Consider the following 26,028-nt stretch of genomic DNA (forward strand, 5'->3'; position numbering starts at 1 on the left):
ATAATGTCTTTGAATGGTGGAAAAGGCTATGAGCCATAATTTTCCTACAATTGAACCTGTAATAGTTGGTAATCATTTTGTTGTTAGGGCAAATTTACTAATTTACTAACCAAGAAAGCAGTCAAACCTAAAGTAGCACAGATCTAGGTAGCAATGCTGTATTCCCATCTTGGGACGCATGATGCATTTAAGATTGTGTTCACATTCAGGATACAGGGGGGATAAATTCATCCCAAGATGTGATCTAAGCCCTGGTTAATACCAGGCAATTCAGATTCCAGACAGGAACCAACTTGATTGATCATAATTTTGATTTTTACAAAATGGTCTTTCACTGAAACATAAGCAAGCAATGTTGCAACATTTTCTTCAGCAATAAAGCGGAATTATATTAACAGGAGATAAGAGGATAAGTTAGAATCTACCAAACTATCAACTTAAAATATAAATTCAAAGTATTTTGAGCATGCAGTAAAAATTGTAATCCCATTAATCTCAAAATCTTCTTTTATAAATTGAAAAGAAACAAAACAGCTTTTGTACAGTACCTGAAACACACTCCTGGCGCAGTAAACAAAACACAACTCACACAATACTCACATACTCCAGTACACAGCCTTACTGGACTTTGGTAGGTTTAAGTCACTAATGAGTCCCACTTTTACACTGAAACTGCAGATACAATTTTGAGATCAGAACTGCAGCTAGCTCCAGGAAGAAGCTATTCTCCATCAAGCTTCAATGTAATCAGTTTTAAGTAACCTCTTCAAGGGTTTGTCTACTTCTGGTCTGGATTAACATCACGTCCTCACTCAGAGAACACAGTTCACTATACATCCTTCCCTGGTCTGGAAAATGGGTTTATACAGCCAACCTATTCCAATGACATTGCAGGACTGCCACAAACTCAGAGCAAAAATTGAAACCCAAGGAAATCCATCTCTTCTGTGTGTTCACCTTCAGCTTAAGAAATACAAGTTCCAGAAATCTCTAACAAACCTTAAGGGTCTGCTTTTCACCTGCTTTGTCACAAAACAGTCTAAAATAACCAAAGTTAAAAATCACACAACACTAGGTTATAGTCCAACAGGTTTAATTGGAAGCACACTAGCTTTCGGAGCGACGCTCCTTCATCAGGTGATCGCTCCTTCATCAGGTGGTAGGCTATCACCTGATGAAGGAGCGTCGCTCCAAAAGCTAGTGTGCTTCCAATTAAACCTGTTGGACTATAACCTGGTGTTATGTGATTTTTAACTTTGTACACCCCAGTCCAACACCGGCATCTCCGAATCATAAAATAACCAAAGTCACTTAGTGTTGCACAAACCCATTCCCTCTAAGGCCAGGCCCCAAATGCTGTTTTAAAAGAAATGACCATGGCTACAGAAATAGTACAAGATAGTTATTATCTTCAGACAGATGGTTATTATCTGAAAAAAAAACTCAATCTTACAATAAATATATTTTAAAAATATAAATCCTACAGGTGACATGACATAAGGAACATATAACTAAATAATAATACTTGGAATGTGTGTTCGAGTGTGGTGGGATTCTTATGCATTTGTGATTTTTAACTGGTTGGCTTTATGCAAATGATGCAATTTTGTACATGCATAGCACATTATTGCTAAGTAATTGAAATCAAATGGAATTTCTCAGTAAATGGGCAATAATGTATTTAAGTGTTTTTTTCCTCTTGTTCAGATCACGACTTGAAGGTGCATTAACATTCCTGGAGTTACAGGGTGTTCAGTTCTGATGCAGAATCTCAATACGTGCCTTCACTGTATATTGGTTATGGTGCCTGAATGATGATAATGAGTCTTTTGTCAAGGTTTTCTCGTAATTGATGCTTCTAACTACTGGTTCTGAATTACATGTTCTTTGACCCAATGTAAATGACCACTTCAGTCTGATCAGAAGTGAATGTCACCTTCATTGTCCTTGGAGGCCGCATGAATATTCTATTTTGGGGGACCTTGTGGTTAAAGTTCTTGATCCCTTTTTCTTTAGAAGACCCTCTCACTGGATCTTTTAACTCATTCAAACTCATTGTTGCTTTGTTTGCAATATATATTAATGACTTGTAGGAAAGAAGTGAACATACTGCAGCCAAATTTGGCACAAAAATGGGCACGTTGCAAGAGAGATATTGATGGGTTAACTAAATGGACAAAACGTTTGCAAATGGAGTATAACGTGGGAAAATGTGAAGCTGTTCGTTTTAAAAGGGAGGACAGATTGCTATTGAAATGGACAAAAACTAGAGAAAGCCGCAGCACAAAGGGACTTGGGATTTCTACACGAAACACAGAAAGCTGGTACACAGGTAATCAGGAAGGCCAACAGAATGTTGGTCGTTATTTCAAAGACGTTGGAGTCCAAGAGTTTTACTGCAACTGTACCAGGTGCTGGTGAGACTACATCCGGAGTGCTCTGTGCAGCTTTGGTCCCTTTATCAAAGGAAAGACATTATTTCATTGGAGGCAGTTCAGAGAAAGGTCACCAGGATGATCCCTAGTATGGAGGAATTGTCTTATGGATAAAGACAATACAGAATGGGACTGTACTCACTGTTGTTTAGAAGGAAGACAGGAGATCTAATCGAAACATATCGGATTCTTAAGAAGTTTGACAGGGTAAATGCTGAGAGAATGGTGACTCTCATGGAATAGTCTAGGACCAGAGGGCACAGTCTCTGAATGAAGGCACACCAATTTAAAACTGAAATAATGTTATGCAGATTTGGATGTACTGAATCTTTAATAGCGTTTAATGCTAACAGCACTACCTGACAGCACCAAGTGTTCTGAACAAGACATAATGTAACCTGTGAAGAGAAAATGAGGTCTGCAGATGCTGGAGATCAGAGATGGAAATGTGTTGCTGGAGAAGTGCAGCAGGTCAGGCAGCATCTAGGGAACAGGAGAATCGACGTTTCGGGCATTAGCCTGAAGAAGGCTAGATGTTCCCTAGATGCTGCCTGACCTGCTGCGCTTCTCCAGCAACATATTTCCATCCATAATGTAACCTGTGGTTCACGAGCAAGTGTAGCTGGTTGCCGGGAAATGACAAAACAGATTCAAATTAGGACAATCAGTTTAAACTAAACTCCAAAAAAAACCAAACTCCAATCAAGTTTGAATTTAGTGCATCAACAATTGTAAAAGCATAATCCGATGCTTTGGGGATATAAGACCGGGGAAAATTGAACAGTTGGGAGGAGAACTGCCAAACCAATGACATCTGCAGACTGCCTGGACATTAGCTCTCTTAAAGGTCTGCGACCTGTGAAGCTGAAATCCCTAAGGAGAAGAAAAGAAGGTCCGACATCTGGGTAGTTTTTTGTAAACTTGAATTTTTGTTAAATCATAATCGGGGGTTTTATCAGACTAATATTGCAGAAGGGGAAGATAAAAGATAGGATAGAAGAAGGAGGTGTAAATAGTTGTGAGTTAATTATTCTCAGTTACGCTTTAAGAAATAAAGTTGTTAATTTTTACTTTAAATAGTTCATGTCCTATCGAATTTTCACAGACTACTGCATGGGATAAATCTTTTCTGTGTTGCTGGTTTAAATTACGCAGGAGTAACGATAAGGAGGAATTTCTTTTCACAGAGGGTTGAGTGTCTTTGGAGCTCCTTGTGGTGGAGAGCTGTGGGGCAGAGTCCTTGTGTATATTTAAGGCTTAGATAGATTTTCGATCAGCCGGGGAATCTAGGGTTCAGGGGAAAACACAATAAAGTGGATGTGAGGAATGTCGGGTCAGCCATAATATTATTGCTCCTACTTATTCGGGTCTTATGGAAATTTACTGATCAAAATTCTGGGACTCCCTTCCTATTAGCACAGTGGATCCCCATCCACCCCGAAGGACTGCAGCGATTCAAGGAGGCAGCTTACTGATACCTTCTCAAGGACAACGAGAGTTCAGCAAACAAAAAGGATTAAAAATCGAAACCTATTGACATACAGACAAGCAAAAGTAATGTCATTTACAAAATACCGTGCAAGAACTGTAACAAACACTACATTGGACAAACGCGCAGAAAACTAGCCACCAGGATACATGAACATCAACTAGCCACAAAAAAACATGATCCTCTCTCACTAGTATCCTTATATTTAGATAAGGAAGGACACCACTTCGACTGGGACAACACATCCATCCTAGGACAAGCCAAACAAAGACACGCACCAGAATTCCTCGAAGCATGGCATTCCAACTGGAACTCTATCAACAAACACATCAAGTTAGACCCCATCTACCACCCCGTGAGAGAAACAACAGGAAATGCCATCACCACAGGAAATGACATCACCAACCCAAAGAAACCCAAACATATAAATAGAAAGCAGGAATCATCAGCAGTGCTTCGCCTGGAGGCCCACTGAAGATGTTACCTAGTGGGGTAATGAAACGTCTGGAAATGAACTTTCCAGCTCAGTGAGCAAACCTACATCCAGAACCTGAAGACATCCAAAAATAGAATGCTTGTGTGACCTCCAAAGACAAGCTGCACTGTAGAAATGCATCCAGGTTCCTTAAACAGAACCGTCCCTTCATGGGATTTGACCAACTTGATGAGGCCAATCCATCGTTTGTTGGTTTTCAGAAACTGGCGATGAGCTGTCGTTTTGAACCATTGCCGTACATGGGCTGTAGGTAGCCCCACAATTGTGTTAGGGAGAGAGTTCATAATCTTAGAGTAATACAGTATGGAAACAGGCCTTTCAGCCCAAACTGGTCCATGCTGACCATGATACCCACTCAGCTAGTTGCTGCATTCTAAGGTTTTGTTCCTAGCTCAGAGAAGCTTTAAGTTTTAAGTCAGAATGATGTGTGGCTTGGGTGGGATCTTCCAGGGAATAGTGCTCTCGTGTTATCTGCTACCTGCACCCTTCAGGGCATGCAGGTTGCAGGTTTAGAAGGTGCTGTCAAAGAAAGCTTGGGAGTGGGGTTACAGTAGTGCTGTCACACTGCTTTCATTGTGTGGACTTGGTCAATCTTTAATGAATGTCTAATAAAGCATCAATCATGGAGGCTACTTTACTGTGGGTGGTATCAAACATTTTGAATGCCATTGGAGTGCCAGGCAAATGGAGAGTATTTTGTCACACTCCTGACTTGTGCCTTGTGCACAGCAGAGGTGAATTACTCACCGGGGAATTTGCAGCCTCTGACCACAGTACTTATATGGCAGGTGGAGGCATGATGGGCCAAATGGCCTCCTTCTGTACCATAACAACGCAGTGGCTCGGTGGTACACTTCAGTTTCTGGTTAATGATAACTTCCAGGATGTTGGCAGTCGGGGATCCCCACTGAATGTCAGGAAAAGGTGGTTGGTTTCTCTCTGGTTGGAGATGGCATTTCTGTGGTATGAATAAACTTTTTCACATGCTAGTTAGCAGCCCACACCTGAATGATGCCCGGATCTTGATGCACATAAATACAGAATACAGCTACATTTTGAGAGTGCACGCTCGTCAGCCAATTGACTTCCTGACAAAAACAAAATTGTTGACAAAGAACATGCTTTTGTAGCATTTGGTAAGGAAAGGCCCATTGAATTCTGAACTGTAAATTTAGATTAGAAATTTATATAATAACTAAATGCAAATATACAATCAAATTAAACATTGAACTACAAAATAGATGACTGCCATTGAATACTGTGCTATTTGTTAAAAGGCACCAGAGTCTGAAACCAAATAACTGATCTTGACAACATTTTGTTTTAGGACATGGTGAAACTGAATAATATCAAGCCATGCTAATAAAATACTCCATTACTGTGGAAGATGAAGAAACAACACAAACCACATAGACAAAGCAAGAGAGTATAAGTCGGAAAAATCATGGATTCAAACTCTGCAACTGCTCTGTGCAGACCACACCTTGGAAACCAAGACACATGAGAATAATGGCAAGCAAAGGCACAGGGCAGAACCACAGCTGCAAGGTACAACTGAAGAAGGCCGAGCCCCACAACCTTGAATTGCAGGTAACTAGGAGGCGATTCTCAAGGGCTAATCAAAATAACAATTCGTGTGGAAAATGCAAACCTAAGATAAACTGTGACAGTGGGACAAAGGCTGATTTTTTAAATTGAAAAATCAGATGCAGATTTAGACCTGCAATGAGATGCTGGAAGCTCGTACTTCCTCATTAGCCTCTTGGACTATAACCTGGTGTTGTGTGATTTTTAACTTTGAATAGCATAGACTGAACAGCCCTGAAACACTGAACAATAGGTTCTTTTGGATGACTGAGCAAGGTTTTTCTTGTCTTTTGTCTATTTTATGTTCTTATTTGGGACAGAAGCAGACACTGGGCGAAGGGAGAAGAGAAAAATAAAAGTCTCTATACTGATGTGGAGGTGCCGGTATTGGGCTGAGATGAACAAAGTCAGAAGTCACACGATACCAAGTTATAGTCCAACAGGTTTAGTTGAAATCACAAGCTTTAGGAGCGCTGCTCCTTCATCAAGTGAAATGGAATATTCAAAGTCAAGGAAGGCAAGAATAGACTTGTTGGTTAATGGCGTGTAATTAAATAGTTGCCAGACACTAGCTGCTCTGGTTCACATGAGCAGTTGAGAAGTTAGACATCTATTAGAGCTTGTGTTGCTGCATCTCCGTATTAGAAAACCCTCAAAGCTCAATAGTAAGCAATGGTTTAGAGAATAGGGAAGGCTATTTATCAAACATGAGCATTACTGAATTAAAATGCTGTTGAAGAGTTCCATCTTGCAATCATCAGTACAGTGGCAAGAATGTCAAATTTCAAAAGGAATCTCCCAAATTTAGCCTTGTTCTTAGCAATATGAAAGGTTTCTCCTAATAATGCATTATGCATTTATTATTGACATAAACACTATTATAATGAGCTACCAACAGATAAATACCTATTAAGAAAATTGCATTGTCTTTTATTTTCATTCAGAGGGTCAGCCAACCTTAATCCACAGAATTATATTTTCCACTGTGCTCACTGCCTGTCCTGTGGAGAAGCCACTTTTTGCTCTCATCTGCACATGTCATCTTGCATCATTCTCGAGTCTGTTTTCCAGGGATTGCCTTGCATAACACTTTTTCCTCCAAATACTCTGCCTTTTGGTCTCATCACACAGCCAACATCAGTGAGCTTTCCTTGCTGGTTCAAACAGGTTCCTCTTAACACTATCTTTCTCAAGAACCTGCCCACCTGACTGTGCATGTCATACATAATGCCCATCTTGAGTCTTAACTAAACTGTCTTACCAAAATCCAAAACCAGATCACTGGAGACAGTTGTGAACATCAGCAGTATGATGCTAACATTATTCTTTTCTCTGATTCATCCTTATGTCAACTGAATTTGGCTCTCAATGTAATCAAATTATTCCATAGCAAACAAAGTCTCCCTATGAAAAAAGGGGAAAATAAAGTCCCCATCTTCCGAATCGTGGCTACAACAGGTATTCAGCATCAGCAACATTCTAACATTTTCAAATGGAATAACATTTTTATTAAATCTGAGTAGTTCAATCATAATAATAACTCTAAAAGCAAAAGCCTATGGAAGGCAAGGAAAAACATTCTATTGAGGATAAAGGAAATCTGAAAGCATGACACAATAGATTATCAACAATGAGATAAATTTGTATAGAAAAGTTTTGAAAGCAGCAAATTTTACCAAGGTCCAATACTTGTCCAACATAAAAATGTAAGAAACAGGAGCAATTGTACATCAAGGCTCACATTGAGTCTCTCCATCTCTCAATAAGAACGTGCCTTTTTCTGTACACATTAACTCCACTTTCCTACATTACCCTCATATCATTTAATTCCCCTAAATGTCCAAATCCCAGCCTGGGATATACTCAACAAGTAAACATGCACAGGACCCCAGAGTAGAGATTTCCAAAGAAATTCACAGCACTCTGAATGAATAAAATTTTCCACATTTCAATCCCAAATGACTGAATCCATTATGCTGAGACAATAGCCCCAAGTCCTTTCCCTGAGAAAGGAGATGACAGCTATTCAAAGCTGGTTATGGACAGTTTTATATTCTACATTCATTTTGCCAAGATTCAATCACAGACATATTAAAGCAGGTGACCATCTTTAATTGGAATTATATATTTCTTTCTTGAGTGCCACCTTTAAAATTAATATTGGCAGACAACTCGAGCCATGCTGGCATTATTATATTGCTGTCAACATTTCAATTAAACTGCTTTAACATAATCATTCTTATGAATTGCTGTACATCAAATTAAGTGCTTCAGACATATTACATAAGTTCACGGATTTTTTCTTTTAAATTACAACAGTAAAATTCAATATTACCAGAGAAATGATTAACACGATTGCACACTACTCAACACAAATGCCTAACTCTCAGACAATCTTTGCCAAAGGTGTAAAATTCATTATTCTTTATTATTATTTTCTCTTCCAGGTGGAGACAACATAGAGTGGGAAAAGCCCCACAAAATCTCATGCTGGCTCTAGTGGCACTTATTAAACAGAGATAAGCCAAGCTGTGAAAGAAAAATGCCGTTTTTTTCTCAATAAATCACTTTGACATTGTGGCATGCAATGACCTTCACAGCTCCAGTTTAACAACATTCTCATAACCAGCAGCTGACATTAAAAAGAAGAGACAATATGTAAGGGCCGATGATTAAAATCCCTGCCGTACATATTTAATCCTCTTTAACTGTTTTATTTTCTATCATACATTTTTATCACCACTTTACAGAAAAAGAGAAGGCATTGCAGAATGACAGCAAAACCACTCTGCTTTTACACTTTGTTGGGGAACTGTGCACGTGACTCACTCAACCCAAAGAAAAAATAAAATTGGGCATTTAGCTATGACAAAACCTGTTTCTGCAGTACAACTCTGAGGGAGCACAAGAATGGTTTGCTACTAACTGCATCAACCTGCCGATTCTAATCATATTTAAATAGACTGCTAGGTAAACTAGCCAATGGATATAAATCTGTGAACTGAAAATAATTCTGCCACAAAGTTTATTTTGCCCACTCGCATACATTGCTGACTGACTTTTGCAGATCAATAATCTGATTTCCTGGATAATCTACATGTTTTTCTTTGCTCGAGTCAGACTGACCACAGTAACAAAAGGGTTAGAGGTGCCTGTTAAATAGAGTGAAGCATTCACACATCCTTTAAATCTTTTCATCATAAATGAATAAACTCTCTCCTTGAAAATCAAATCCTTTAAATAATAGGGCCAAAATGCATTTGATCTCCTCTTGTAGCTGGGAGAACAGAATGCAATAAGACAGCAGACTCTTTGTCACAGCTAAAACAGAAAGCAGGAATAAGCTGAACACAGCCTGAATGACAACACATACTGGACAAGCTTCACAGTATGGAGCTGTCCAAGGTCTAGACCCCATTAACCCTCTGGAACACCTAATGTACTTTCCAGCTTTCAAAGTACACATTAAATTTGACAAACACCATCGACCACATTTTTGTCATGCTTCTAATGCATTACCAAGTGCAACTTGAGCAATGCATTTTGAAAAAAGCTACATTTTAAAATTTTGAAACAAATCCTTATTTTCTTCTGATTCAATCATGCTGACTTTAAAATGTTGAAGGTGCATATTCAGTAAATCAGAAAAGCCAACATTCATTTACAGAATAGACATACTTCATCTTAAAGTGCTTTTGTCAACACTAATGTAACTAAATGGACAATGTGAGAAAAAAGGTTGCAAGCAATATATTAAATGCATTTGATGAAAGGAAATCACCAGCTAGTTCAACAGTTACGTTCCAACAATCAGTAATAAAGACATGTTTGACACATTATGGATTCCAACTCATACTTAGTTAAAAAGAGGTGCTTTTGGAAACTCCTATTCATATGAAATTATTGTGACTTTAGTATGAAATGTGTGCTAGGAAATCGACAACACTTTTTCCATCTCTCTCACTTTTACTGACTGAAAATTCAGATGTGACTTATTCATAGCAATTGGGTGGCTTTACAGCTGGTCACAGCATCTCTTGCTTGCAGAGGAAGGAAACTGGCCAGAAAACTGGGAATTAGCTATAGTATTTGCACTCGATCACGACCCAGTGACATTTGCTGGAAGGACGAGGGACACTAGACAGATTGAGAATACCTGTGACTCTCATTTCGTCTCTTCACTATCATGGGGGCAAGTTGATTACCTCGCCTAATTTCTATAACCCCAATGGTTCACTGTCTGTGTGTGACTCAACAGGATGGTTTAAGTTGAAAACACAGAAAATACAAAAAGCTTGCTCTCAATTTTCAAGAGTATTTATTTACACTGTACATCTTTCAGCTTAGCGTGCTTTCTGAAGGTTAGGAACTCGCGAAATGGTAGCAGCCTTCACTACAAAAGGGCCCAGATCGAGACAATCGTGGTTGGAAGGTGGGTAGACCAGGAACAGACTCTAAGTGTTTCTCAACTAAAGGATGTGGAGACACTATGTGGCTCAAAACATAAACAGAAGACCAAGGGCATGAATGTGGCAGTGCTGTCTTCTCAAGGATATTCTGCAGCAGAAACTTTAACAAGGCTGGCCAAAAGAATTACCAATAAATGCGTCATTATGGGGAGGATTATCCAAAACAATGGCAGAGGAATATAGGAAGTGAGATCCAGATCCAAAGCAGGGGAATAGGGAAATACTCAAAAAGGGGACTTCTTAGGAGGATAGGGTTTGGGAGGGTGGCTGCAGGAAGGAGACAGGAACGAGGAAATGGAGGAGCAATCAGAAAACAATACAACAGAAGGTTGAGAGAAATAGTCCTAGAACGGTGATGGGTAAAGCAAGATCAAAAAGGAATAGCTGGTAAACAACGTAGTGGGGGACTACCTCATTTCTAAAAGGTGATCCTCTACAGACAGATGAGCTGAAAAACCAAGTATGTAAAGGTGCTACACGTCAATATCATTACAACAATGGGTCAAAACCCCAAAGCACTATGGGAATCTGCAGCCCTTAATTTAAAATCTATCAGCCTATGTTCAAACATTAGCTTATTGTGAAGGTCACAGTTTTTAAAAAAAATCCCTTAGTCATCCCTGTGCTGCAGGTAAAAACCATCACTCACTCAAAATGCTAGAATTCAATCATGGTCAAAAAAAGTCAGAAATATAGAACCTCAAACCAACTAGCAGGCCTGGAAACAATGACCAACTTTTCAACTCCCAACATCAATGCTGTCAGTAACCTACACTGGAATGGTTGCAACATTAGAGACTGAGCTGTATGTCTGTGTCTTTTCATCTTTCAGCATCTTGAAATCAACTCCTGTAACTAATCTATGTATATGTGTGATTCATTCATATATATTCTCATGCCGTAATTAATAAACTCACTCTTTCTGCTATTTGAAGAACGCTTGGCTAAATTGACTCCTTTTTATACCATAACTTCATTTGAGAGATAAGAAAGGGAAGAGGCACTTCTCAAATCAACCTTGTTACAACTGACTGAGGTGGAGACCCAGCTTATCCTCCTCAAGTAGAAATTTAACAATTCCGGGTATCCAAAGAGTCATTGTCATTCACCACGAAAACAGATCCTCCCATCCAACCAGTCCACGCCAACTACGTTCCCAAACTAAACTGGTCACACTTGCCTGCACTTGGCCCATATCCCTCCAAACGTTTCCTGTTCATGAACTTATCCAAACGTCTTTTAAATGTTATAAACTGTACCTGAATCCACCACTTTCTCTGGTAGTTCATTTCACACATAAACCACTCTGTGTAAAGAAGTTGCCCCTCACGTTCTTTCTCCTCTCACCTTAAAGACACACTCCCTAGTTTTGAACTCCCTCATCCTGGGGAAAAGACCCTTGTCATTCAGTTTATGTGTGCCCCTCATGATTTTATAAACCTCAATAAGGTCACTCCGCAGCCTCTTACTTGCCAGCGAAAGAAGTCCTTACCTTTTCATCCTATTTTCATACCTTAAACCCTCCATTCCCAGCAATATCCTGGTAATACTTTTCTGAACCCTCTCCAGTTTGATAATATCCTTCTTATAACAGGGTGAGTAGAACTGGACACAGTATTCCAGAAAAGGCCTCACCAATATCCTGTACAACCTTAACATGACACCCCAAATCTTATACTCAATGGTCTGAGCAACAAAGGCAAACTTGCTAAATGTCTTCTTAACCATCCCATCTACCTTTGATGCAAACTTTAAAGAATTATGCACCTGAACACCTAGGTCTCTCTGTTCTACAACACTAAACAACTCCCAACATCAGCGCTGTCAGTAACCTATATTGGAATGTTTGAACATTAGAGACATTATACAGGGCCCCACCATTACTTGTATAAGTCCTGTCCTTGTTTGTATTACCAAAGTGCAATACCTCACATTTATTCAAATTAAACTCCATCTGCCATTCTTCAGCATGTCCAATTTGGAATAATGATAATTGAAAACAAAAAATGCTCGAGATCACAGAGATTCACGGGCTATCTATGGAGAGAAAGCAAGCTAACGTTTTGAATATAGTTGACTTTTCATCAGAGCTGACGTGAAGTGTGGAGAGGATAGCATTTATGCAATAGTTAGGAGGGAAAGTGGAGTGCTGGGGGAGAAAGGATGTTGATAATGGAGATTAAGTAATTGGAATAAGACAATAAGACACAGGAGCAGAAATTAGCCCACTAAGTCTACTCCACCATTCAATCATGGCTAATAGGTTTTTCAAGCCCATTCTTCTGTCTTCTCCCTGTAACCTTTGATCCTCTTAACATTCAAGAATCTATCTATCTCTGTCTTAAATATATGGGCAGCCCTCCACAGCCTTAGAGTCATGGAGATGTACAGCACAGAACAGACCCTTCAGTTCAACTTGTCCATGTCAATCTGATATCCAAAATTAATCTACTCCCATTTGCCAGTACTTGGCCCATATCCCTCTAAACTTTTCCTATTCCTGTACCCATCCAGATGTCTTTTAAATTCTGTGGGAATGGATTCCATAGATTCACCACTCTCTGGCTGAATAAGTTTTTCCTTATCTCCATTCTTAAGGGTCTTCCCTTTACTGTATTACTGTGCCCTTGGGTCTTAGTCTCTCCATTTTCCCAACATTCACTTTGTCCAGGCCATTCTGTATTCTGTAAATTGCAATTAGAAACTCCTCATCCTTCTAAACTCCATCGATGATAGACCCAGAGTCCTCAAACGTTCCTCACATGTAAAGAACAGACAGTCCCATTGGAGTGTGAAGGAAGGGAGAGGGGGCATGGTGACAGAGAATTTAACAAGTAAAGCTAAAACAAAGGGAAAGAATGGGAGTGGGTTCACAATCATGATGAAATGGGGACCCTGACCCAGACTCTAGTCTTAACATTTGTGTTTTCTCTCTCTACTCCCCCATCTCCGCGCACACATCTACCCACAGATACACATACACACATAGACACACTCACATACACAATCTCACTCTCTCACACACACTCACACACTCTTAACTAAGCTAACCAGCCACTGTACAGAACCACATGTTTGAAAGAGGTGTTCTTTAGTCCCATTTGAAAGCAAACTAATGACTGCTGTGAGATGGGTCATGAGGGTTATTGGTTTACAGCAACCAAATCAGTCAAATTGGACATTCATTCAGAGATACACTAGAATTTGAGGATTAATAGCAATATATTACTTTTATGACAAATCTGTAAATCAATGTTTTCAATTATTATTCACACGTCTCCTTCAACAATCTTTATCTTTTATCTCCAACAATGCACATTCAAGATGATGTCTTAATCATAGCAGATTAGAACCAGTCACTAGGGTGCAACGAAGCAGGACTGCGCAAGAAAGTTTCAGTTTCAAAACATCAGTCACTTCCATAAATTGAAATGATGAAACTGGACCTAACCATGGAAGGAGGGAGTGGAGGTGACAAGAAACAAGTAAGATAGTTGTACAAAGGAATTGTATTTTCAAATTTATTCATTAACCTTAATGTTCAGTATGAACTTCGAGTCGTGAAGGTTTTAATGGGTCAACATATCCCATCCATTAGGCAAAAGTGAGGACTGCAGATGCTGGAGATTGAAGTCAGAAGTGTGATGCTGGAAAAGCAGAGCAGGTCAGGCAGCATCCGAGGAGCAGGAAAATCAACGTTTCAGGCAAAGGGCTGATGAAGGGCTTTTGCCCGAAATGTCAATTTTCCTCTCCTTGGATGCTGCCTGACCTCCTGTGCTTTTCCAGCACCACACTCTTGACTCTATATCCCATCCATTGCAGAATAATACATTTTATTAGCTTAATTCCAGACCTTTTTACAGTATTATATGGCAAAATATTTAAAAGCCAATGTGACATTTAATAGTATTAAGTGCACCAGTGCATGTGATTCAACCTTAATGTACGCAATTGTTCTAATGGTGAAAATGATGAATCTGTTCACTTATTAACAGATTACGATTTAGGATATGTTAAAAAACTAGTTATACTGACTAAATGATTAGTCTTTCCACTGGATTCACAAAACAGCATGACAGCTCAATATTCCTTGATCCAATACAGAAATACAACAAGCATATATTGTTAATTAATTCTCATTTATAAGAATCTTTTCTCCTTTAATCACAGTTTGAAATTTACATCTTAACATTGAGTATCTCATTTCCAGAGTTCATTCAGATAACAGACTCCAACTTAAGGTTGTGGATTAGTTACAAATGAGTGAACTCGTGCCTCAGGAAATGGCCTCATGTAATGAAGCAAGCCAATGTCTGCAATGGCAGAGCACTGGACACCCAGTTTTTTTTAGATTATCAGTTTGAATATGGCTGGGTTTTAAGTCATATTATTACATAAGGCACCGCACACGATGGTCTGTATTTTCAGGGACCTGCAAGAGTGAAACAGATGGGAGATAGGGTAGGCTGAATAGAACGAAGGAAGGTATGGGCTGGAATGCGCTCACCTTTGTGCCACCTCAGAATTCTGCCAGTGGCAGGGATAGTCATGGCCACACCCAGTTGGCATGGCCCTGACAGAAGAGATGCAGTCACCTGGCTGCTCAGCAACTTGAAGGCAGATCCCTCTCCTTGAAAGTGATGGGACATAAGCACATTAGGTACATCATGGGCAGGGCCCATGTCCCATCACTGAGAACCACTGTTGTCCCAAAAAAAACCATCTCAATGTATGTCAGCTTGTGCAAGTGTGTGATTGTGTACTTGTTATCAGTGTGAAGGAAGAAAATGCCATTTGCTCTGCTAACCAGCCTCTGTGGAGCACTACATGCTTGAAAGGGGTGTGCTTTAAACCCATTGGAAAACAGCCTAATGACTGCTGTGAGATGGGTCATGAGGGCTATTGGTTCACAGCAACTAAATCAGTCAAATTGAACTTTTATTCAGTGATACACTAGAATTTGAGGATTAGTAGCTAAATATTACTCTTTTGACAAACCTGTAAATCAATGTTTCCAATTATTACCAACCTCCATGTCACATGTCACAGTCTAAACTGATACGTCCACTGTAGGGCCTACCTCAGAGCCAGGAGGCCTGGGTTTAAATCCCACCTCCTCCAGAGATGTGTTAGAACATTTCTTAACAAGTTGATTTAAATAACTCCAATCAATATATCCAAAAGAAATACAGTCGACCTTACTCATGTGGAAGCAAATTAGGGAAAAAGAAACACATGGGGAGGAAGGGAAAATAAATAATGCATATTAGATAGCTGGTACAGAATGGAAAGTGCTTTATAATCCATCATCCAGTCCCCAATACATAAATTTTTAATTAACTGGTTGAACCAAGATTGCCACTCATCTTCTACGAACTTCCTGTAGTTATCAGAAATTCTCACAATCGCAGATGGAATACTACAGTGGAAACTGTTGTTTATAAGTCCAGAAGGGTTAATACTTGATTGCAAGAAATGAGCACCATCCACTGTGATTATATCGTGAGGTAGTAAAGTGGGATCTCTTGAAGACAGATCTCAAGCTGGGTTCTCCAAATAGTTTTTGTAGTAATGTACAGCCTATTCATAAAACCTGCAAATTGTTGAGGAGATGCAATAAACAGCATCTTGCTTTATTTAAAATTCCTCTGTGGGATGGGGCTGGTTGGGCCGGCATTTATTGCCTGTCCCTAGTTGCCCTTGAGAACGTGGTGGTGAGCTGCTTTCTTGAACCATTGCAGTATATGCGTTGTGGATTGTCCCACAATGCCATGAGGGAGGGAATTCCAGGATTTTAACCCTACCCTTACTCTACAAAACTCTTCTCATTGGACCAGATGGTGGCTATTCACACACTGTCTTGCCCACACAAGCCCCAAAGAACCATCACATTCAGAAGATATGTATAGCAGCACATGCTACATGGTGATCAGTGGGAGATCTGACTAAGCGGTACCAGTTCCGATGAGGCAAACATTCTAGTAACCGAAAAAATTTTAAGGAAAAGGCACTTTCCCCTCCAACCCACTCACCATCCTGACTTTGAAATATAGCGTTATTACTTCAGTGTTGTGGTTCTGTTCGCCGAGCTGGGAATTTGTGCTGCAGACATTTTCGTCCCCTGTCTAGGTGACATCCTCAGCGCTTGGGAGCCTCCTGTGAAGCGCTTCTGTGTTGTTTCCTTCGGCATTTATAGTGGTTTGTCTCTGCCGCTTCTGGTTGTCAGTTCCAGCTGTCCGCTGCAGTGGCCGGTATATTGGGCCCAGGTCGATATGTTTGTTGATATAATCTGTGGATGAGCGCCATGCCGCTAGGAATTCCTTGGCTGTTCTCTGTTTGGCTTGTCCTATAATAGTAGTGTTGTCCCAGTCAAACTTATGTTGCTTGTCATCCGCGTGTGGGGCTACTAAGGATAGCTGGTCGTGTCATTTCGTGGCGAGTTGGTGTTCATGGATACGGATCGTTAGCTGTCTTGCTGTTAGTCCTGTCTTATGTTTTGTGCAGTCCTTGCATGGGATTTTGTACACTATGTTGGTTTTGCTCATGCTGGGTATCGGGTCCTTCGTCCTGGTGAGTTGTTGTCTGAGAGTGGCTGTTGGTTTGTGTGCTGTTATGAGTCCGAGTGGTCGTAGTAGTCAGGCTGTCAGTTCAGAAGTGTTCTTACTGTATGGTAGAGTGGCTAGTCCTTTGGGTTGTGGCATGTCCTCATTCCGTTGTCTTTCCCTGAGGCATCTATTGATGAAATTGCGGGAGTATCCGTTTTTGGTAAATACATTGTAGAGGTGTTCTTCCTTTTTTTGCAGTTCTGGTGTGCTGCAGTGTGTTGTGGCCCTTTTGAACAGTGTCTTGATGCAACTTCTTTTGTGTGTGTTGGATCAGTGGATCCAGACACTCTATACAGTCAACACAGGAATTCTTGGACATCATCAGAAATATACACATAGACAAGGAAGAAGCTATGGTCTCATTCGATGTAACGGCACTATTCACTTCTATCGACAAAACCCTAGCCAGAGAAACAATAGCCAACCTGCTGGACATACAGAACAGACAACGAGACGGGGAACCTATCAACAAAGACTGCATACTCAAACCACTGGACCTGTGCCTCCCAACACACTTCACATTCAACAACCAAATATATGAACAAATCAACGGCACACCCATGGGCTCACCCATCTCTGGACTCATAGCAGAAGCGGTAATGCAAAGGTTAGAACAAACAGTCTTACTGCAAAGGAATACAGGAAAGCCACACACACAGACCAAGTCCTGAACTATGAAAGCAACCACCCCAACACACACAAAATCCCATGCAAGGACTGCACAAAACACTACATAGGACAAACAGCAAGACAGCTAACGATCCGTGTCCATGAACACCAACTAGCCACAAAACAACATGACCAGTATCCTTAGTAGCCACACACACAGATGACAAGCAACATGAGTTCGACTGGGACAACACTACTATTATAGGACAAGCCAAACAGACAGCAGCCAAGGGATTCCTCGAGGCATGGCACTCATCCGCAGATTCTATCAACAAACACATCGACCTGGCCCCAATATACCAGCCACTGCAGCGGACAGCTGGAACTGACAACTGGAAGCGACAGATACAAATCACTATAAATGCTGGAGGAATCAACACAGAAGTGCTTCACAGGAGGCTCCCAAGCACTGAGGATGTCACCTAGACAGGGGACGAAAACATCTGCAGCACAAATTCCCAGCTCGGCGAACAGAACCACAACAACAAGCACCCGAGCTACAAATCTTCTCACAAACTTTATTACTTCAGTGTTTCTGGGTCAAGATTCTGAAATTCCACTCTGAGCAGCACAGTGCAGCAGTTCAAGAAGGCAGCTCACCACCATCTTCTCAGGGATAACTGGCCATGGACAATAAATGCTGGGCATCACCCACATCCCACAAGTAAACATTTTTTTTTTAAATTGCTGATTGCTGAGAATAGCCAACCTTCAAAAACCATGTGGCAATACTCAACACCAAAGGACACTTCAAGGAACACCGGAAATTGTTTCTGACCTAAAAGAGAATATGCTGAAAAAGCAGAGCTTGCAGCTGCAAAACTCGAGGCGCAGGCTGTAATGGGGAAACTATGGTCTGTGAGAGTTCAGCTGTGAGCAAACAGCTGAGATTGCATGATTCAAACTAAAAATCTCTGGAAACTTTACAAAGGTGCTGTAATTCAGGCTGAAAGGCGAGAATTTAAAAAATTAAATTGTGGCTCGTAACAGCAGATACTGTGAGGCGCACAGTTGGAAAAAAAAACTAACAGGGCCAAGAGAGAAAACTCATAATCCACAAGCAGAGAGCTGGGGAAGTCATGAACATTAGCATCGGAGAATTCAAAGGAGTGAGCGATTCTGGTGGAAGTTCATTCAGGAGACTCTACAAAAGGCAGAAATCTTTCAGAATAATCACAAAAAAAATGGAATTTGTTATTAAAACTGAAAAGCATGAGAAAACCCTCCAGAACAACAGCAAAGCGTGGGACTGTCTCCCCGCCATGACCGCAAAATAAAAGCTTCAAGATGATAAAATGCCAATTCAGATTTGAGTCATGCTAAATATAACACAAAGCTGGCCACCCTACTGAAAATAATCCTTGAAGCAGAGAACAGCTTCTAAATTGAATAGTATAACTGAAGTTGAGCAATTAAATATACTTCTATTGACATCTGGGTGTCTAGATATCATAAGAATGTAAGAAATAAGAGCAGGAATGCTCCGCCATTCAATAAGATCATGGCTGATCTTTTCATGGACTCAGCTCCATCTACAAATCCACTCACCATAACCCTTAAGTTACTTACTATTCAAATATCGATCTATCTTTGCCGTGAAAACATTCAGTGAGGCAGCATCAACTGCTTCACTGGGCAGGGAATTCCACAGACTGACAACCCTTTGGGTGAAGAAGTTTCTCCTCAACTCAGTCCTAAATCTGCTCCCCCTTATTTTGAGGCTAAGGCTCTTAGTTCTCATTTCACCCACCAGTGGAAACAATCTTCCTGCTTCTATCTTATCTATTATTGAACATGACGGGGCACAAGGAATAACAAAGACATTTGAAGAGATACTGAACACACATGACAAGTATTTCGCCCTCAGAATGAATGCAATTCTTGAAAGACCATGATTTAACCAAATACAGCGTCCAAGGGAATGCAGAGATTATTTCATTAATGAACTTTACAGAGAGATGTCACTATGGCAATTGTTACAGCAAACATTCATAAGGCATTTAATTGCTATAGGAGAAAGTTAAAAGCAAAGTCATGCTTGACTAATCCACTGGAATTCTTGAGGAGATAACACATGCTCTGGAAAAAGGGAAGCTGGTGGATATACTGTATTGAGACTTCCAGAAGGCAGTTGATAAAGTGCCACAATGAAGATATGATGAAGGTAAAAGCTCATAGTGTAAAGGATAACTGCCCCTAACTCCTGACCCAGCATGGCAGTCTCTCAGTGTTACGTGATGGTCTCTCGGCCCAGCATGCTGGTCTATCAGCAGCCCATCGTGGTCTTTTGGTGTGGCCAGGCCTCAGCGTCGGCCTCTGGCCTTAAGGTGATTCCAGAATAGTCTTCCGGCCTCAAGGGAATTCCAGAGTGGTCTATCGACCTCAAGGTGATTCTAGAATGGTCTCCCGGCCTTGAGTGAATTCTGGCACAATCTGAAGCCAAGGCCCAGCACAGACTGGAGGCTAGGTGCTAGCATGGACTGGGTTGGAAGGACTGTTGTTCTGAACTTCTTATTTCTCTACTTTCTAATTTATTCCTAAGATCCGTAATGATGCAGTTTTGATTTCTGTATTTTTCCCTTAAGAACTTCTACCAAGGAATCTGTGCTTAGGTGCCTTGTACCTAAGATGGTGCCATATGTAGTGACTTATCCATTTTTTTGCAGTACATGTTTGAGTACATGCGATAATAAAGCTAATTCAATTAACTGCTATCAGTTCCGTGCAAGGGTCAATAAACTCGAAACAGTAAATCTGTTTTTCTCCCCATAGATACTGAGTTTCTCCAGCAATTTCTGTTTTTGTTAGCTTAACCTCAAGCTGTTCCCAGAATTAACAGAAACAGAGTAAGGCCCTTCAACTTTCATCAGAAATTAGTTTCAGAGACTTCATTTTTAGTGTCACCTGTCCAATGAAATTAAGACAATGACAGCATTGTAGATTCATAGAGATGTTGAAACATAGAATTAAAATTGAAACAGGAAAGTTTGTTTTGGACAGGATGTCTGTTCAGGGAAGAGTGATCTTCTTAGAAATGAAAATGCTGCTTTAAGTTGACATTGTAGCACTGGTTTCAATGTTTCAAAAAGGAAAGCTGACTTCCAGGAGCAGAGAACAGGCAATTACTCGAGCGTGACTAAAAGATTACTGATGAGTAGGGGGAAGATCATTCCTCAAGAAACACTCACTCAATACTAAAATATAAAAAATAAAATTTTGAAATTGGTACAAGGAAAATGCAAGTTTGCGAACGCAATTAATTGGTCAGGTCCTCTCTCACAATCAAAGATGTTGGCCAACATAAGGCATTTGCACATCAAACTGCAAAAGCATATAAGTATCTTCATGACTTTAAGCATATGCAAACATTGCTGTGTTACTTGGAAAAATGCAAAGTATTTAACATAACGATGGAAGAAGTTGGAGGCCAAATACAATAAGGATCCAACATTTTCTTTGAATTCAACATCTGTTTTATCCAAAATTTATTTTATGCTGTGTAGAATATATACATATAAAATTCTTCCCTTTATCTCGCACAATTTTTAATTGTCCATATATATTCAACAATCAACTAAATGCCTTCGACCATCTCGTTATATATCGGACAGACGAGAGCAGGCACACAAGAGAATCAAACTCTAGAACTTGTATGAAAGTTCTAAAAGCTGTTGTAAACCAAATGCCATTTTATTTGATATGGCCTGCACACCTTATCAAATAAAAAGAAAACACAGTCATTATTTATTGTCTAAAGAACCTGAAAGTTGTACTGAGAGAACAAAAATGGCCAGAGGTACATGTGAAAATCACAGCAGTTGCAACATTAATGTTTGCACTATGCACAACAACAAACAAAAGCATATATGATGTCTGTTTCCATGAGTGTTTCAATTGATATCAAAGGCTTTATTTCTGATGAAAAGAGCTCATCTTAATTGCTCTGAAATTATACTGCAGAATAATTCTATGGAAATGACTCATGGAAGCTGCTGAAATTTCTTTCACATAGATGTTAACCAGCATATTTTTAACAAAAAGAGATTGCAATTGTTATTGAAAAAGCAAACAAAGGAACTTCACACAAATATCAACAGTCTTCCTCTTGATGCTCTCTGCCAGAAGGCTGTCCAATCAATAGCCCTGCGACCTCCAGAACAGGTCAGACAAGGAGGCAAGTCCTAATTCCTCTCTATCTGAGAACAGGGATAAACCCACAGCGTTAGCACCAATCTGATCTAACTGGCTATGTTGGTGGCAACACACACTCTTTCATGTATGCTGCAGCCTACATTAACACAGGGATTCAAATTAATGTTGGTGTATATCCCTTCATCTTACTGCACACCACTGTGATACATTGAAAGGATTTACTTATGATGAACCTAGGTCCTTAATTCCTGTAGTAGGGCTTGAACCCAGAACTTCTGGCTTAGAGGCAGAGATGCTACCCAATGTGCCACAAGGACTTCCTTATGAGTTCAGATATCATTCAGCACAACTTAAAGCTACATGTAACTCAAAAAGGTGAAATACAACTCCAGCCAGGTCACACAGTAGGAAGCACTAGATAGAAATCTGTTACGAATCTGCTCAAATCTACTTGCCATTGGATTTTATCCCCTCTTCACTGCCCCAGCCAATAAGTGAGTAAGAGCTCAATGTAATGTACTAAGCTTTGTTCACTTAAGTATTTATCTATAGCTAGAGTAGCTTTTAATTTTGATCTGACAGAATCTCAACCAACATCTGTTATTCCTCAGAAACCTTATCAAAGATTTTTGAAAGCACTAACTAGCAAGTTGACACATCACCCACAGTGAACACATGCGTCTTTCCTTTTTATACAAGCAAAAAACACACAGAGCAACATAATGCTGAAAAACCTAATTAGACAGCAAACGGAAAGTGTAAATGATGAAATCATTTATCAAAAAGCTGTCACCCTATTCCTGAAACCAGACTGAAAATAAAATGATAGTTAACACACATTCTTTCTAAGCTATTTATAGTGAGTTGAAGTCATTTTCTATCAAATAAAGTCACATATGCATAGCATGAAAATAAAACATGGAATATGACATTGAGCTCTTCATCTGACAGGCAAAGGAATTTCTAACCAATTGTTATAAAGAATTCAATTTGCACAATTAAAATTCAGGGAAACATGAATCTTGATTTTAAAGAAGATACTTGTTCAAGTTTATTTTTATTGTTGAGCATGAAGTGCTGAATTGATCGGCTCAATTAACTTCCAACACTATTTAATTGCCAAGAATAAGTCCCAGCAACCACATTTTTTGACAGTCAATCCCATAGGCACTACATATCCTGCACATGATAAAGAACATGATTCCGATAAGACAATTGCAAAACCTTCCCTCAGCTTAGTTAATTGAAAACAGTGAAGTAGCGATGGAACTTTAATGAAACAAAGCATTTTCAATGCTCATCAAGATAAACATCCAAATTTTAAACATTGAGACTGTAATCATCCTTTACTGCAATTTAAAATAAAACCCATGTCACCATTAGAGTACAGATACTCTAAGAGTTTGTTCTGTGCATACGTTTAGCAATCAAGATAAATTAACACAGGGAAACCAAAACTCATGTGGATGAAAATGAGTTGCCTTTGTCATCATTATCAGGCCAACAAATAATGGACTTCACAGTTCAGCTGTGATACCACAATAACAGATCAACAATATCAAAATAAATTTTTTAAAAGACATCATATTTAATAGGAAGTGGAAATAAGAACAGAACTCTACCTTTACTTCTACCTATAGAAATGAAGATTGGATCCAAGTAAGCATGAGTTCCATCATTGAGGGGCAATGAAGAAGGGGGAAGGATAACAGATTAGGAACACTTGAACACACCACACACAATCAAAACAGCAATAAAAAAAAACTTAAGCACTATGAATTGTTGCAGCATTCTGCAGCAATGCACAAAATTAGTTTAAGATTATATGCACACAGGAAAAGAAAAACACTGTAAAACAAAATACACAATTGCGTGCAATGGCAAACCCAGAATGCAAAGGAAAAACAAATCTTCTAGACCCACAAATGCAAATCTGGGCATCAATGCTTACCAACATGAAAATGTACCATATGCATTATTTCAGTACATTGGTAGCCCAGCTGGATCAGTCACTAATAGATTTTCCGAGGGTTCTTCGGGGCATGCAATACCAATATTGAAAAAGAGTACGTATCTGTGTGTATTCAGATAAACGTGTTTTGTGGCCACGGAAAGTGTGAGTAGCATCACATTAAAAAGCATTCTGAATGTCAGCATTCAGCCCGTGATTGCAGTCACACTTTGACAGAGCCGACTAAATGATCCACTCAGTATTCAACACAACCACTGAAATGATTGCATTTGTCTAAAGGTCCAAAAAATGGCTCTCTTTTAGAAACAGGAATTCACCCGCTGCATTGCTATTCAATAAACCAGCAGCAGGAGGAAAAAAAAAAGCAAGTTAGTAGAAAGAGAAAGAGAGAAAAGGGTAGCGTACCTTGCTCGCCCATCGTCAGATGCGAGAAACCTTTGAAGAGGAAGAAAGACAGTCAAAAGAGAATAAACAGAGAGTTTCATACAATACCAGTTGGTATTGTGATATCCCATACTTATGGCTAAGTATGGCATCAATCAAACTGAGAAAGCTTTCTAACATGAGCATAAAAGCTTGGCTCACAAAAGAGCAGAGTAAGAGTACCATAGATCTCACTGCATCAGTCAACAAGGTGTTTAAGCTGACCTCAGTTTTTTGAGCTATTTTGAGGCTTCAAACGTTGACTTGGATGTTAAAATCTATAGAGATTTAAAAGAGTAATCTTTTGTCCTTGACAATATCTAACTATCGTGGAAACTGCTAATTTTGTATTAATATTTTGTACATCATACAGTTAAAGCTGTACGCAGATTTTTCAGTTTAATATTTTCTCCCTTTTTCAAATAATTTTTTTACATCTAGGCATTATAGTTATTCTTAAACAGGCAATGAATCATTATTTATTATCAAGTTAAGGGCTCAACAATGAATGTATCAGTGAATTAGTTTGCTGCAGGGAATTAAACATGCAATTGATTTACAGGAAAGGCATTCAACCTGGTAACATAACCATTCTTTGTCCTTTCAGCAATAAAAATGCAGCATGCACTAATTCCCATTATGATAACAGACAGAATAATTACAATGGAATGGAAAGTTATTTCTGAATTAAGGTCATTTACTTACAGTAACATAGATAAAACAGTGTAATCTATTATTTGTAAAGATGGGGCAGAGGAGGAAGGACAAAGATGGTGAGTTAATTAAGTCAAGTACTTATTCCATAAATTGTTTTGCTAAGAATCTAGGTTAATTCCTATATAGTCTACAATTTAGATTACCGGCCAACTCAAAAGCAATTTGCTTCCTAATGAGATTAGTTTTAGTCATTAAGTATTAAAAAGGTGTCATTCAGGAGGCTTTGCGTTAACTAGTAAGTTAATATCTTTCTCCCTTAACACTTTATTAAGGTTTAGTGCTAATCCACTGTATCTATTCATAATATTTAAGCCTTTCCAATTTCAGATTTACTTATTCTCAATAAGATTTGGGATTTGCTTAACCTCTACTGCACTTTTCCAGAAGCAAGTCCTACTCCTCAATGAGTTTTTTTTATCAAATAACTTGAGATGTATAAAGCAAAAAACAAAGCCTCATTATCAAGGATTGGGTTCTGAACTATGTATACATAGCTTTTCACGAGCTTTTTTCTTGCACAGCGCAAGAATATGTACAGTCTGTAAATTAGTCATTGGTTAAACTCAGTTCACCCAGTGGAGGGAGAACTCACCTGGCACACGGTTGACTTCTGACAGCAGAAATTTCAAAGAAGGAGAGAATCAGATGTTAGACACACTGAATGCACTTGTCTTTGCATGGAACTGTTTCATGCACAAGAACAGAAGTACCATGCTCATGAACATGCAAGCGATTAAACACTGTGCATGTGTGAATTTAACAAAAGAAACCTTGCACTTCATCACCTGTCCTGGCAGCAGGAATCAGATCATTTTGATTTACATCAAGAAAGCTACTCAGCTTTAAGTAAGAATATTTGAAAATATTCTTTATGCACTGTACTGACTGAAGTTCTTTATTCCCTACAAAAGGAGTCTCCCGTAAATTTTTTTACATGTTAAACATGCTCCTCTAAAAAGGATGAAAAAATTTACTACCATTTGTAGAACTAACAGTCCCAAGATACCATACAAA

General features: G+C 39.4%; 1 protein-coding gene across 37 annotated transcripts in view; it reads right to left on the reverse strand.

Moving 5' to 3' along the window:
* The window catches only part of nrxn3a (neurexin 3a), a 2,002,176-nt gene that overhangs the window by 1,918,069 nt on the left and 58,079 nt on the right, over nucleotides 1-26,028 (reverse strand). For 20 of the 37 annotated variants that reach the window (XR_006312691.1, XR_006312690.1, XM_043697017.1 and 17 more), the window contains exons 3-5: nucleotides 25,607-25,624; nucleotides 24,280-24,309; nucleotides 23,525-23,536 (exon numbers count right to left, since the gene is read on the reverse strand). The exons of 7 other annotated variants lie outside the window; for them this stretch is intronic. Coding sequence is in view for 27 of the 30 variants with exons in the window: in XM_043697017.1 (XP_043552952.1) it covers nucleotides 23,525-23,536; nucleotides 24,280-24,309; nucleotides 25,607-25,624 (60 nt within the window). In the remaining 3 variants the exon portion in view is untranslated. The remainder of the gene's footprint in view (nucleotides 1-23,524; nucleotides 23,537-24,279; nucleotides 24,310-25,606; nucleotides 25,625-26,028) is intronic. 10 more of the 37 variants (XM_043697010.1, XM_043697002.1, XM_043697009.1 and 7 more) reach the window with 3 other exon arrangements.

This window comes from Chiloscyllium plagiosum, chromosome 10, assembly GCF_004010195.1.
Source record: "Chiloscyllium plagiosum isolate BGI_BamShark_2017 chromosome 10, ASM401019v2, whole genome shotgun sequence".
Lineage (NCBI taxonomy): Eukaryota > Metazoa > Chordata > Chondrichthyes > Orectolobiformes > Hemiscylliidae > Chiloscyllium > Chiloscyllium plagiosum.